At 53.1% G+C, this 12,133-nt stretch overlaps 1 protein-coding gene across 2 annotated transcripts in view; it reads left to right on the forward strand.

Moving 5' to 3' along the window:
- Positions 1-11,212, forward strand: part of TNIP2 (TNFAIP3 interacting protein 2) — a 34,287-nt gene extending 23,075 nt beyond the window's left edge. Inside the window, exons 2-6 of one of the 2 annotated variants that reach the window (XR_008997656.1) lie at positions 5,492-5,779; positions 7,670-7,774; positions 8,210-8,473; positions 8,633-8,857; positions 10,412-10,545. Coding sequence is in view for 1 of the 2 variants with exons in the window: in XM_036921240.2 (XP_036777135.2) it covers positions 5,492-5,779; positions 7,670-7,774; positions 8,210-8,473; positions 8,633-8,752; positions 10,412-10,675 (1,041 nt within the window). In the remaining variant the exon portion in view is untranslated. Of the gene's footprint in view, positions 1-5,491; positions 5,780-7,669; positions 7,775-8,209; positions 8,474-8,632; positions 8,858-10,411 lie in introns of both variants that reach the window. The other variant, XM_036921240.2, reaches the window with a different exon arrangement.
- Positions 11,213-12,133: the final 921 nt, after the last annotated feature.

Raw genomic sequence — 12,133 nt, forward strand, 5'->3', positions numbered from 1 at the left:
GTTAGATTTATTCCTAGGTATTTTATTCTTTTTGATACAATTATGAATGGAATTTTTTTCCTGATTTCTCTTTCTATTGGTTCATTGTTAGTGTATAGGAAAGCTACAGATTTCTGTGTGTCAATTTTGTATCCTGCAACTTTGCTATATTCTGATACCAGTTCTAGTAGTTTTGGGATGGAGTCTTTAGGGTTTTTTACATACAATATCATGTCATCTGCAAATAGTGACAGTTTAACTTCTTCTTTACCAATCTGGATTCCTTGTATTTCTTTGTTTTGTCTGATTGCCGTGGCTAGGACCTCCAGTACTATGTTAAATAGCAGTGGGGAGAGTGGGCATCCCTGTCTAGTTCCCGATCTCAGAGGAAATGCTTTCAGCTTCTCGCTGTTCAATATAATGTTGGCTGTGGGTTTATCATAGATGGCCTTTATTATGTTGAGGTACTTGCCCTCTATTCCCATTTTGCTGAGAGTTTTTATCATGAATGGATGTTGAATTTTGTCAAATGGTTTTTCAGCATCTATGGAGATGATCATGTGGTTTTTGTCTCTCTTTTTGTTGATGTGGTGGATGATGTTGATGGATTTTCGAATGTTGTACCATCCTTGCATCCCTGGGATGAATCCCACTTGGTCATGGTCTATGATCCTTTTGATATACTTTTTTATTCGGTTTGCTACTATTTTATTAAGTACTTTTGCATCTACATTCATCAGGGATATTGGTCTGTAATTTTCTTTTTTGGCGGTGTCTTTGCCTGGTTTTGGTATTACAGTGATGTTGGCTTCATAGAATGAGTTTGGGAGTATCCCCTCCTCTTCTATTTTTTGGAAAACTTTAAGGAGAATGGGTATTATGTCTTCTCTGTGTGTCTGATAAAATTCTGAGGTAAATCCATCCGGCCCGGGTGCTTTGTTCTTGGGTAGTTTTTTGATTACCGTTTCAATTTCTTTGCTCGTAATTGATTTGTTTAACTTTTGTGTTTCTTCCTTGGTCAGTCTTGGAAGGTTGTATTTTTCTAGGATGTTGTCCATTTCTTCTAGGTTTTCCAGCTTGTTGGCATATAGGTTTTCATAGTATTCCTTAATAATTCTTTGTATTTCTGTGGAGTCTGTCGTGATTTTTCCGTTTTCATTTGTGATTCTGTTGATTTGTGTTGATTCTCTTTTTCTCTTAATAAGTTTGGCTAGAGGCCTACCTATTTTGTTTATTTTCTCAAAGAACCAGCTCTTGCTTTAATTGATTTTTGCTGTTGTTTTATTCTTCTCAATTTTGTTTATTTCTTCTCTGATCTTTATTATGTCCCTCCTTCTGCTGACTTTAGGCCTCATTTGTTCTTCTTTTTCCAATTTCGATAATTGTGATGTTAGACTATTCATTTGGGATTGTTCTTGCTTCTTCAAGTATGCCTGGATCGCTATATACTTTCCTCTTAAGACTGCTTTCGCTGCGTCCCACAGAAGTTGGGGCTTTGTGTTATTGTTGTCATTTGTTTCTCTATATTCCTTGATCTCTATTTTAATTTGTTCGTTGATCCATTGATTATTTAGGAGCATGTTGTTTAGCCTCCATGTGTTTGTGAGCCTTTTTGTTTTCTTTGTAGAATTTATTTCTAGTTTTATACCTTTGTGGTCTGAAAAGTTGGTTGGTAGTTTTCAATATTTTGGATTTTGCTGACGCTCTTTTTGTGGGCTAGTATGTGGTCTATTCTGGAGAATGTTCCATGTGTACTTGAAAAGAATGTATATCCTGTTGCTTTTGGATGTAGAGTTCTATAGATGTCTATTAGGTCCATCTGCTCTACTGTGTTATTCAGTGCTTCCATGTCCTTACTTATTTTCTCCCCAGTGGATCTATCCTTTGGGGTGAGTGGTGTGTTGAAGTCTCCTAGAATGAATGTTTTGCAGTCTATATCCCCCTTTAGTTCTGTTAGTATTTGTTTCACATATGCTGGTGCTCCTGTGTTGGTTGCATATATATTTAGAATGGTTATATCCTCTTGTTGGACTGAGCCCTTTATCATTTTTGTAGTGTCCTTCTTTATCTCTTGTTACTTTCTTTGTTTTGAAGTCTATTTTGTCTGATATTAGTACTGCAACCCCTGCTTTCTTCTCGCTGTTGTTTGCCTGAAATATGTTTTTCCATCCCTTGACTTTTAGTCTGTATATGTCTTTGGGTTTGAGGTGAGTTTCTTGTAAGCAGCATATAGATGGGTCTTGCTTTTTTATCCATTCTATTCCTCTGTGTCTTTTGATTGGTGCATTCAACCCATTTACATTTAGGGTGACTATTGAAAGATATGTACTTATTGCCATTGCAGGCTTTAAATTCGTGGTTACCAAAGGTTCAAGGTTAGCCGCTTTAGTATCTTACTGCCTAACTTAGCTCGCTTATTGAGCTGTTATATTCACTGTCTGGAGATTCTTTTCTTCTCTCCCTTCTTGTTCCTCCTCCTCGATTCTTCATATGTTGGGTGTTTTGTGCTGTGCTCCTTCTAGGAGTGCTCCCGTCTAGAGCAGTCCCTGTAAGATGTCCTGTAGAGGTGGTTTGTGGGAAGCAAATTCCCTCAGCTTTTGTTTGTCTGGGAATTGTTTAATCCCACCGTCATATTTGAATGATAGTCGTGCTGGATACAGTATCCTTGGTTCAAGGCCCTTCTGTTTCATTGTATTAAATATATCATGCCATTCTCTTCTGGCCTGTAGGGTTTCTGTTGAGAAGTCTGATGTTAGCCTGATGGGTTTTCCTTTATAGGTGACCTTTTTCTCTCTAGCTGCCTTTAAAACTCTTTCCTTGTCCTTGATCTTTGCCATTTTAATTATTATGTGTCTTGGTGTTGTCCTCCTTGGATCCTTTCTGTTGGGGGTTCTGTGTATTTCCGTGGTCTGTTCGATTATTTCCTCCCCCAGTGTGGGGATGTTTTCAGCAATTATTTCTTCTAAGATACTTTCCATCTCTTTTCCTCTCTCTTCTTCTTCTGGGACCCCTATAATACGGATATTGTTCCTTTTGGATTGGTCACACAGTTCTCTTAATATTGTTTCATTCCTGGAGATCCTTTTATCTCTGTCTATGTCAGCTTCTATGCGTTCCTGTTCTCTGGTTTCAATTCCATCAATGGCCTCTTGCATCCTATCCATTCTGCTTATAAACCCTTCCAGAGTTTGTTTCATTTCTGCGATCTCCTTTCTGGCATCTGTGATCTCCCTCCGGACTTCATCCCATTTCTCTTGCGTATTTCCCTGCATCTCTGTCAGCATGTTTATGATTCTTATTTTGAATTCTTTTTCAGGGAGACTGGTTAGGTCTGTCTCCTTCTCTGGTGTTGTCTCTGTGATCTTTGTCTGCCTGTAGCTTTGCCTTTTCATGGTGATAGGAATAGTCTGCAGAGCTGGGACGAGTGACGGCTGGAAGGACTTCCCTTCTTGTTGGTTTGTGGCCCTCCTCTCCTGGGAGAACAGCGGCCTCTAGTGGCTTGTGCTGCGCAGCTGCGCGCAGACAGGGCTTCTGCTTCCTGCCCGGCTGCTATGGAGTTAATCTCCGCTGTTGCTGTGGGCGTGGCCTGGCTCGGGCAGCTGCTCCAAAATGGTGGAGTTGCGTTGGAGCAGGAGCTGCTGGGAGGCTATTTATCTCCGTAAGGGGCCTCCCTGCTCCCTGCAGCCCAGGGGTTAGGGTGCCCAGAGATCCCGGATTCCCTACCTCTGGATTAAGTGACCCGCCCTGCCCCTTTAAGACTGCCAAAAAGCACCCGCCAAAACAACACAACGAACGCACACACACAAAAAAAAGAAAGAAATTAAAAATAAATAAATAAATAAATAAGAAATGGCCGCTCGTTTTTCTTTATTCTCCGGCGCCAGCCTCAGGCATCTGCTTACCGGTCTTGCTGCCCTGTTTCCCTAGTATTGGGTTCCCTGTCCCTTTAAGACTTCCAAAAAGCACTCACCTCAACAAAACAACAACAACAACAAAAATGTCCGCTCGCTTTTCTTATGTCCTCTGTGGCCCAGCCTCCAGTGCCTGCTCACTGTTCTTGCTGCCCTATTTCCCTAGCATCCAGGGTCCCCTGGGCCCGTACTGTGTCTGCGCTCTGGCCCGGATGGCGGGGGCTGGGTGTTCGGCAGTCCTGGGCTCCGTCTCCCTCCCGCTCTGCCTGCTCTTCTCCCGCCGGGAGCTGGGGGGAGGGGCGCTCGGCTCCCGCGGGGCCGGGGCTTGTATCTTACCCCCTTCGCGAGGCGCTGGGTTCTCTCAGGTGCGGATGTGGTCTGGATATTGTCCTGTGTCCTCTGGTCTCTATTCTAGGAAGGGTTGTCTTTGTTATACTTTCATAGATATATGTGGTTTTGGGAGGAGATTTCCGCTGCTCTACTCACGCCGCCATCTTGGCTCCGCCTCCATGTACATATTTTTATCTTTGCCTCTAAGCAGCTAGGAGAACAATGATTCAGGATTCCCTTAGTAATGTGGCCCACCAGTACTTTGTTCCCCTGTGGGGACAGGCTGTGGGTTCATGGAGTCTGCCCCTGCTCCGCACACATGTGGGGGGCCAGGAGCCAGCCCCCACGGAGGCCAGGTCCTTGTCTTGCCTCTTCCCATGGGGATGGGGGTACAGCCTTGTCCCTGACTTTCTGAAGCTGTTTTTTCATTTGTGGGACGGACTGGTTCATCCTGCTTTACCCCCTTCACACAGCTGATGCTGGAGATTTCTTTGAAAATGGCAAAGCATGAGATTAAGGCCGGGTATAAAGCAAACTTTCATGTTAAGGACCTGTTTTAAAGAAATGATTGGGCTGTGTGTATTCATTTCCTGGAGCTGTTGTAATAAAGTGCCACACATGGGGTGGCTTGAAACAGTAGAACTGTGGTTTTCACAGGTTCTAGAGGCCAGGAGCCCCAAATCAAGGGGTGGAGAGGACCGGGTCCCTCTAGGCTCTGCGGGTGGGTCCTTCCTGCCCCTCTGAGCTTCTGGTGGCTGCCTGCAGTGTGTGGTGCTCCTCGGCTGATAGGCGTGTCACCTGTTTTCACATGGCCTTCTCTGTGGCTGTGTCCTAACTTCCCTCTTCTATAAGGACACTGGTCATTGGACTAGGGTCCATTTTAGTCCAATGTGACCTTGTTTTTACTGATTACATTTGCAAAGGCCATTTCCAGAGACTAGGAATTGGGACATACCTTTGGGGCTGGTGACGACAGCGGAGTTTCTACCCTTGCTTTTAAGAAGTGTTTGGAATTGCCACACTTAGTGATTTGATGATGTAAAATCTAAAATTATGAAGTTGCTCATGAAAACAGGATTTTAGATGAAGTTTCAGATAGAACATTATAGGCTGAAAACTCCAAAGTTAATTATTAGTCCAGAAGCTGGCCTCCAAATGAGTGTGTTCCAGCGACGGGCATCTCTGCAGGGCTTTCTTTTGCTTTATGAACGCCGGCTTCTGAGGCTGCTTCTTTCAATCAAATAAACTGTGCTTTTAAATCCTCCACTTAGGAAATCGAGAGACTTTCTGAGCAACTGGAAGAGAAAGAAAGGGAGACGCAGCAGCTGCTGGGCCAGCCAGAGCACGAGCGGGAGAAGGAAGTCGCCCTGCTGCAGAGAAGCGTGGCAGAGAAGGAGCGGGCCTGGGCTGCCAGCCACGTTGTGTGCCGCTCCCTGGCGGAGGAGACCCGGCAGCTGCGGAGGGCCCTGGCGGCCACTGCTCACATGTGCCAGCATCTGGCCAAGTGTCTGGATGAACGCCAGCACGCACAGCGTGACCCTGGGGAGAAAGGTCCTCAGGTGGGTCCTGCATGGTGTGAGCGCACCATGGTGAGGGCTCTGTGGGGGCAGAGGGCACTGCCTGCGGACGTCACGACCCCTCGGCAGTCACGAGACTGGGGTGCCCAGAGTCCCTCTCCGTGCTCACTGACGAGTCACCCGCTGCAGCAGAGCCCGGCCTCCCAGGAGTGTCGTCCGCAGTGCTGGAGTACTCGCAGTGTGACGGAGAACAGGCCGACCGCTCCTGCGGGTGGCTTTGTGTGCAGGTGGGGAGGCGGCATTCTGGGCTCATCAGTCTTGACTGAGAACAGGAAGGCAGAGCAGGGGCTGCTCTGAGCCAATGCAGTCCTGGCATGTTGGGTGGAGGAGGGAACCACCTGCTGCGAGGCAAGGGGTACCCCTGCAGGGGCGAGGCCCCAACCGCGCACAGCACCAGGAGCACCGGCAGCACCAGCCCGCTGCAGGCTGTATGCGTCCCAGTCCCGCAGGGCTGGCCTGGCCACAGGCTCCTGCAGAGCTGGAGCTGCCATCCCCGAAGCTGTCCATGGTTGTCTGCACCACCCCACAGCTGCCAGTTAGGACGCCTGCATGTCTTTGGGGCCCCTGCCCTTCTGTGTGCTGGACACTGACCTCTAGCCGGGTGCCAGCAGGGAGAGAGCAGTGCGGGGGCCAGGTGGCAGGTGGGCCTCCAGGACAGGTCACTTCTGGGCTGTAGCTGTGTGCAGGGTCTGATGGGGGACTGGGGACGTGGGGTTCAGCAGTGGGAATCCATGAGGTAAAGTCCAGGGGTTGTGTACCCAGGAAACGACTTGGTGCAGCAGTGATGGGCTGAGACTGTCCCCGCCGGCCTGCAGGCGTTGTGTAGCAGTCTGCCTGCTGTGCACCTTGCTGGGGCTCACCTCACCTGTGCTGCCCCGTGCAGGCCTCTCACTTGGGTCCTTCCCAGGAGGTTCTCTGAGGTTGCGTGTCCTGTGACGCCCAGGGGTGGTCATCTAGCTCCTTAGCAATGGCTTTGCCGGAGAGCCCGTCACTCACTGGGCCCGCTGGAGAACCTTGACACGAGAACCACCTGTCTCCACAGGGTAGATCCCCTGAAAAGAAAACCTCATAAAGAGCATTAGCATCTTGCAGAAACCAGAGGTGCTGGGAGGAGGCGAGTGCGCCTCTCCCGTCTTGAGTCACTGTATCATTTCCCCCCGGGGGTTTGAAAACAGTCACACACGATGGCCGCGTGCGGCAGGCCTGGGCCTGGTGGCAGGAGCTGGTGGCAGTAATCAGTATTACTTCTTAGCTGAGGAGTCGGTGAGTTATCGGCGCTTCCCAGTGCCTGCTGGGTGAGGACACACTTCATCATCCGAGGGGAATTCTCAAAAGAATGTGACCGACATACAGCCCACTGTGCTAAGTACACGGATTTCTAGGAATCAGGTAGACTTGAGGTTCTCACTCAGGGCTGCCCACCATTGCCAGGACTGGTCTGTGGTGTGGCTTCCAGGTGTGAATCCCTGACCCTGGCCGAGTTCGCACTGCTGTGCACGTGATCGCCAAGGTTGCCCGGCTGTTTGCAGACGTGATGGTGGTGTGGGCTCGAAGGGAGGCGACACCTGCCCCTGGCAGGCATGGCCCCGTGTGCTCTGGAGAAGCAAAGGATTAAGCTTCTGCCTTCCTGACTCCTGTGGTGACGGAGAATTGCAGGGCGCAGATCGGGTGTGTGGCAGGGGGAGCTGGCCAGGATGGGGGGACCCCTCCCTCACTTTCAGGGAGCCACGAGTTCTTTCCTGTCCACACCTGCCATGGTGTGGGGCTTCAGTGGCCATGTGCCACCTCAGTCTCCATGCCTGGCTTAGTGCCCTCTTGCTGCACACAAGTCGTGTTTGGTGACATGGTGCCTTCGGTCCCTTTCTTATGCAGCCAGAATGTACAGCCAGGGCTGCCTCCGTCCAGGCTGCCTCTGTCCAGGCTGCCGTGGAGAAGTTACAGGAGGAAAACCAGCTGCTGACGCAGAGGGTGGCTCACGTGAGTGTCTGATTCCTCGGGACCTGTCGGGGATCCCTTCCCTGACAGAGCTCGGGAGTGTCCCACCAGGCCATTCTGAGACACATGCTCCCCAGAGACCTGGCCTGTGTGCCTAGAGATGGACAGAGTGCATGTCTTGCTCTGTCCCTCAAGTCAATTCCTGTGTCAGTGAAGGAGGTGCGAGAATTACTCTCAAGTGCTGCTTGTGAGGCAGGAAAGATGCTCCACATTCACTTGTGTGTGGACGGTTCCTTGAAGACGTCGCCACCGGGCCTAAGGTCTGTGTGCTGGTCCCTGGGTCCCCTTGTACAAAGTGCAAAGGGGAAAACTCACTAATTATTGCAAATAACTTCCTAGTTTGGCATTGCTTTGAGAGGAAAGGTCGCAGCCGCCTTCCCTGTGGGTATGTGTGAACTTCTCTGGTCCTCTCGTCAGGTTGAAGACCTCAACGCCAGGTGGCAACGCTACGACGCCAGCAGGGAGGAGCACGTGAGGGGCCTCCATGCACAGCTGAGGGGGCTGCAGGGCCCCCATGAGCCCACTGGACCCTCCCCTCCCGAGCTGATGAAGGAGATTTCCCGGCTCAATAGGCAGCTGGAGGACAAGATGCACGACTGTGCGTCCATGAGGCAGGAGCTGGCGGCCACGCAGAGGGCCCGGGACGGTGCACTGGAGCGCGTGCAGATGCTGGAGCAGCAGGTGGCCGCCCCTTAGGCGCTGGGCAGCTGTGAGGCGGCATCTGCCTGCAGGCTGAGTGGCGGGCGCAGTGGCCCTGGGCGGAAGGCGCTGGACGGGGCTTTGTCCTTCCTCAAGCAGAAACTGTGCGGCACTCTGACGCCTAGCCTCTTGTCTTTGCAGATCCTCGCTTACAAGGACGACTTCACCTCAGAAAGGGCCGATCGGGAGCGGGCTCAGGGCAGGATTCAAGAGCTGGAGGAAAAGGTGGCCGCCTTGCAGCACCAGGCGCCCTGCGGACAGGTGCCGTACGAGTGCTTTTTCCTCCTCTAGGCTTAGTGTTTTGCTCGTGTTTCATGGATTTCAAGACCTGCTGCGTCTGCCCAGACCTTCGTTTCCCTGCTGCAGGTAGAGCTGCCATGGCTGGCGCCTGGGGCTCTAACTACAGGGCCTGTTTGTGGAGGAGGTCGGTGTGGCGCTGTGTGGTGGCAGAGGGGGTGTCAGCAGGCCTGCCCCGCCTTCTGTGCTTGCTCTCCTGGGCCGGGGCTCCCTGGTGGGAGCTCTCTCCACACATCCCCTCCCTGCTCTGAGGGGTCCCCACCATGCAGGGTGCCCCCAGGGAGGCCTGGTGTGAATTGGAACAGGTGCAGCCTCTCACTGCGGGGCCCTTGGTGCACACATGCTGCTTCCCCAGCCCTGGGCTCGCTTGGTGCTCTGCAGAAGTCCCAGGGGCCTTTGTTTCTTCACCCCCTTGGCCATTACCTGGAAGAAACGCTTGGCCCCCCTCAAAGAACATCCATCCTGACACAGACTGGCTGGAGATGCACCTGGAGACTGATACACCCTGATGGAGCAGGGGTGCTGAGCTCACCTAGAGCTGCTCCTCAGCGGGCCTGGGGACAGCGGGAGCCCCCTGTACCACCCCGTCTTGTGAGGTTGTGGGGCCTTGTTTATTGCTTCTGCTTCCCCACTGAGAGGTGCAGGGGTGCCGTGGGGGACACCCCTTCCTCCATTTTTGCACTAAGTCCACAGTGGTGGCCTGGACACAGACAGCTGCTGCTCATGGTGGGGCAGGTGGGCCCCACGTGGGGCCCGTGTCCCTGAGGTCTGCAGGCTAACGGGGAGGTGTCCGAAGGCCTTGCCAGCCCCAGCAGCCTTCCTGCCATCCATCTTGGGTTCCTAGTTTCCTAAGGCCTCCGGACTTGGTTTTGCTGGGGATCCTGTAGTGCGTCCCCTGTGGGGGCGGTGTGTGTGTGTCGGGGGTAACATCCTTTGGCGCAGTGTGTGTGGGTTTCCTGGGATTTGGTTTTTCCTGTGGGTTTTGTGGCTGCAATGGACTTGAGAGGATGGTCCCAGGCGGCCTCATGAGTTGTGGCTGGAGGAGTGAGCAGAGCCAGCTCTGGGCCTGGCGGGGACTGGGGTGCTGGCCCTCAGTGGCCTGTGTCCCTTCCAGCTGGGCACTGGGGACATTTACTGCTGCTCGGCCTCTGGGTTGAGGACACTGGTACTCTTACAGGTGTGGGCAATAAGCCATAGTCCCACAGGGAAAATCCACACTTGTGCTGATGGGAATGAAGTTCTCAGGCAGGTAGTGATGGGCACTAAATGGGCACTAACAGCCACAGTGCCTCCTGGCCATCTGGAGCCCTGTGCCAGCTGTGCCAGGGCCCCTGCTGCCTCTGGAGGTCCTGCAGAGGCGCAGAGCCGGGCTGGGGCAGTTTGCCTGACTCCCCACCTGTCCACACCAGTGCGTGGGGCATGTCTCCTAGGGCTGCCTCTGGCCCTGGGTGGGGGTGGACCCCACACAGGAGTGTCTGGTGGTCTCTCCAGCTCCCCCACCGAGCTGCTCCTTGTTTGGGCTCTGGGCCAAAGCAGGGGACAGGGTGAGGGGTGGGAGTGAACCCAGGGTGCTGCCCGTGGCCTCCAGTGCGGTCAGTGTACAGCCCCTTGCCTGTTTTCCAGGACTCCCGAGAGCCAGGCTCCTGCTGGATTCACGCTGGGAGTGAGGCCCCCAGGTACCTGGAAACAGGTGCTCTGGAGTGGGCAGCAGCCAGTGGCCGGAGGCCTGAGACTGGGTCCCAGTGGCTGCAGGGCCTTGCAGAACGCGAGCACTCCAGAGGAACACGAGGCGGCCAGGGGGACCTCCAGTGCCCCCACTGCCTGCAGTGCTTCAGCGACGAGCAGGGCGAGGACCTCTTCAGGCATGTGGCTGAGTGCTGCCAGTGAGCCCTGAGGCGGGTCCGCCGCCCTGTGGAACTGAGGGGGCCTGCCCTGAGGGTCAGGGTGGGTGCGCTCAGCATGACACTGAAGCTCCCAAGACCCCCCCCTAAGTTGGGGTTGCTTCTGGTCCTGCATCCTGGTCCCCTCAGGCCTTGGAGCGGACCAGGTCAGAACATCCAGCAGTGCTAAGGCAGAGATGAGCCGGGAGTGTCTGTCCTGGGAGGCCCGGCTTTGCTGCTGGCCTGGAGTCTGGGCCCTCAAGCTGTTGGGCGAAGCTGGAGGCAGTCTGGTGCAGGACCTCCTGGGCTGCACTACAGCCCTGCCTGCACCTGGGGACGCTGCAGTGTTCTGGGAAGAGATGGCTGCCTGTGGGCCCTGGCTTGTGGGCCACATGTGTGGCGCCAAGCACCAGGGCTGCACAGTGTGGCTGTGTGTCTGTACTGAAATGCACTGAACTGCAAGAGTGTTTGTCACATATCTAGAAGTTAGAGCACATTTATTTCACGTTTACTTATTGTTATAATAAATGCACTTGTTATGTGACTGCTGAGAATGTGCATTGGGGGCTGGGATGCAAAGATCTGGTGGCAGTGAAGAGGGGTGGAGGCCCAGCTGGGCCTGCCTGTGGGGTGCCGAAGTGGGCACCAGCCCAGTGTTCTGTCTTTGGCCTGTATCGGCCCCAGCCTGGGACGTGAAGTAATGGGCTGGCAATGAGGTGGTTGCTGAGAACAGATGAGCCAGGCAGAGCAAGGCCTACTGGCTGGCATGGGGCTGGTCAGGGGGTCCAGGTGGGAGACAGGAGCCACCAGGGAGGGGGCAGTGGACACACTGCGCTGTTTGCCTGTGTTCACACTCCTGTCAGCTCTTGGCAGGACAGCATTACTGTCGTCCCAGACGCAGACAGGAAGGCAGGGCACAGGGGTTAAATCACTTTTCCAAGGTCACACAGTGGCTACATGCCAGAGCTGGGGTTTGAACCCAGGCCAGCTGGCTCCCAGACTCACGTCCTTTACTGCCCAGTCTGTCTGTCCTCTGCAGGTAGCAGCTGCTGTCACCAACACGAAGAGCCAGCACTGGGTGCTCGTGGTGGTCCCCTCGCCTGGACACCTTACCCTCTCCCTTTGGGGTCCTGAGGTGTAGTTCAGCTGTCATGCCCTCTGTGGGTTCCCCAAGCACCCTCTCGTGGGAATCCGACTGCAAGTGGGCCAGTCTGTGTGGCATGGGGTAGGTGGGAAGGTACCAGACACCTGAGCACTGGAAACAGGAGGGGGGTGTCCCAGAGAGAAGGGAGCCCTCAAACCCTTGGCTGACCCCCAGCCCGCACACACTTAGAACAACCCTCCAAGTAGAGAATGGCTGGGACACGAGGTGAGCGGGGCTTTAGTGGCCACCTGCTGCAGGTGACAGTTCTGGGTTTGAGTCTCTCAAGGCCACAGGTGCTTGGTAAACACTCGGTTTTCCTTT

Source organism: Manis pentadactyla, chromosome 5, assembly GCF_030020395.1.
Source record: "Manis pentadactyla isolate mManPen7 chromosome 5, mManPen7.hap1, whole genome shotgun sequence".
NCBI classification, from domain to species: Eukaryota; Metazoa; Chordata; class Mammalia; order Pholidota; family Manidae; genus Manis; species Manis pentadactyla.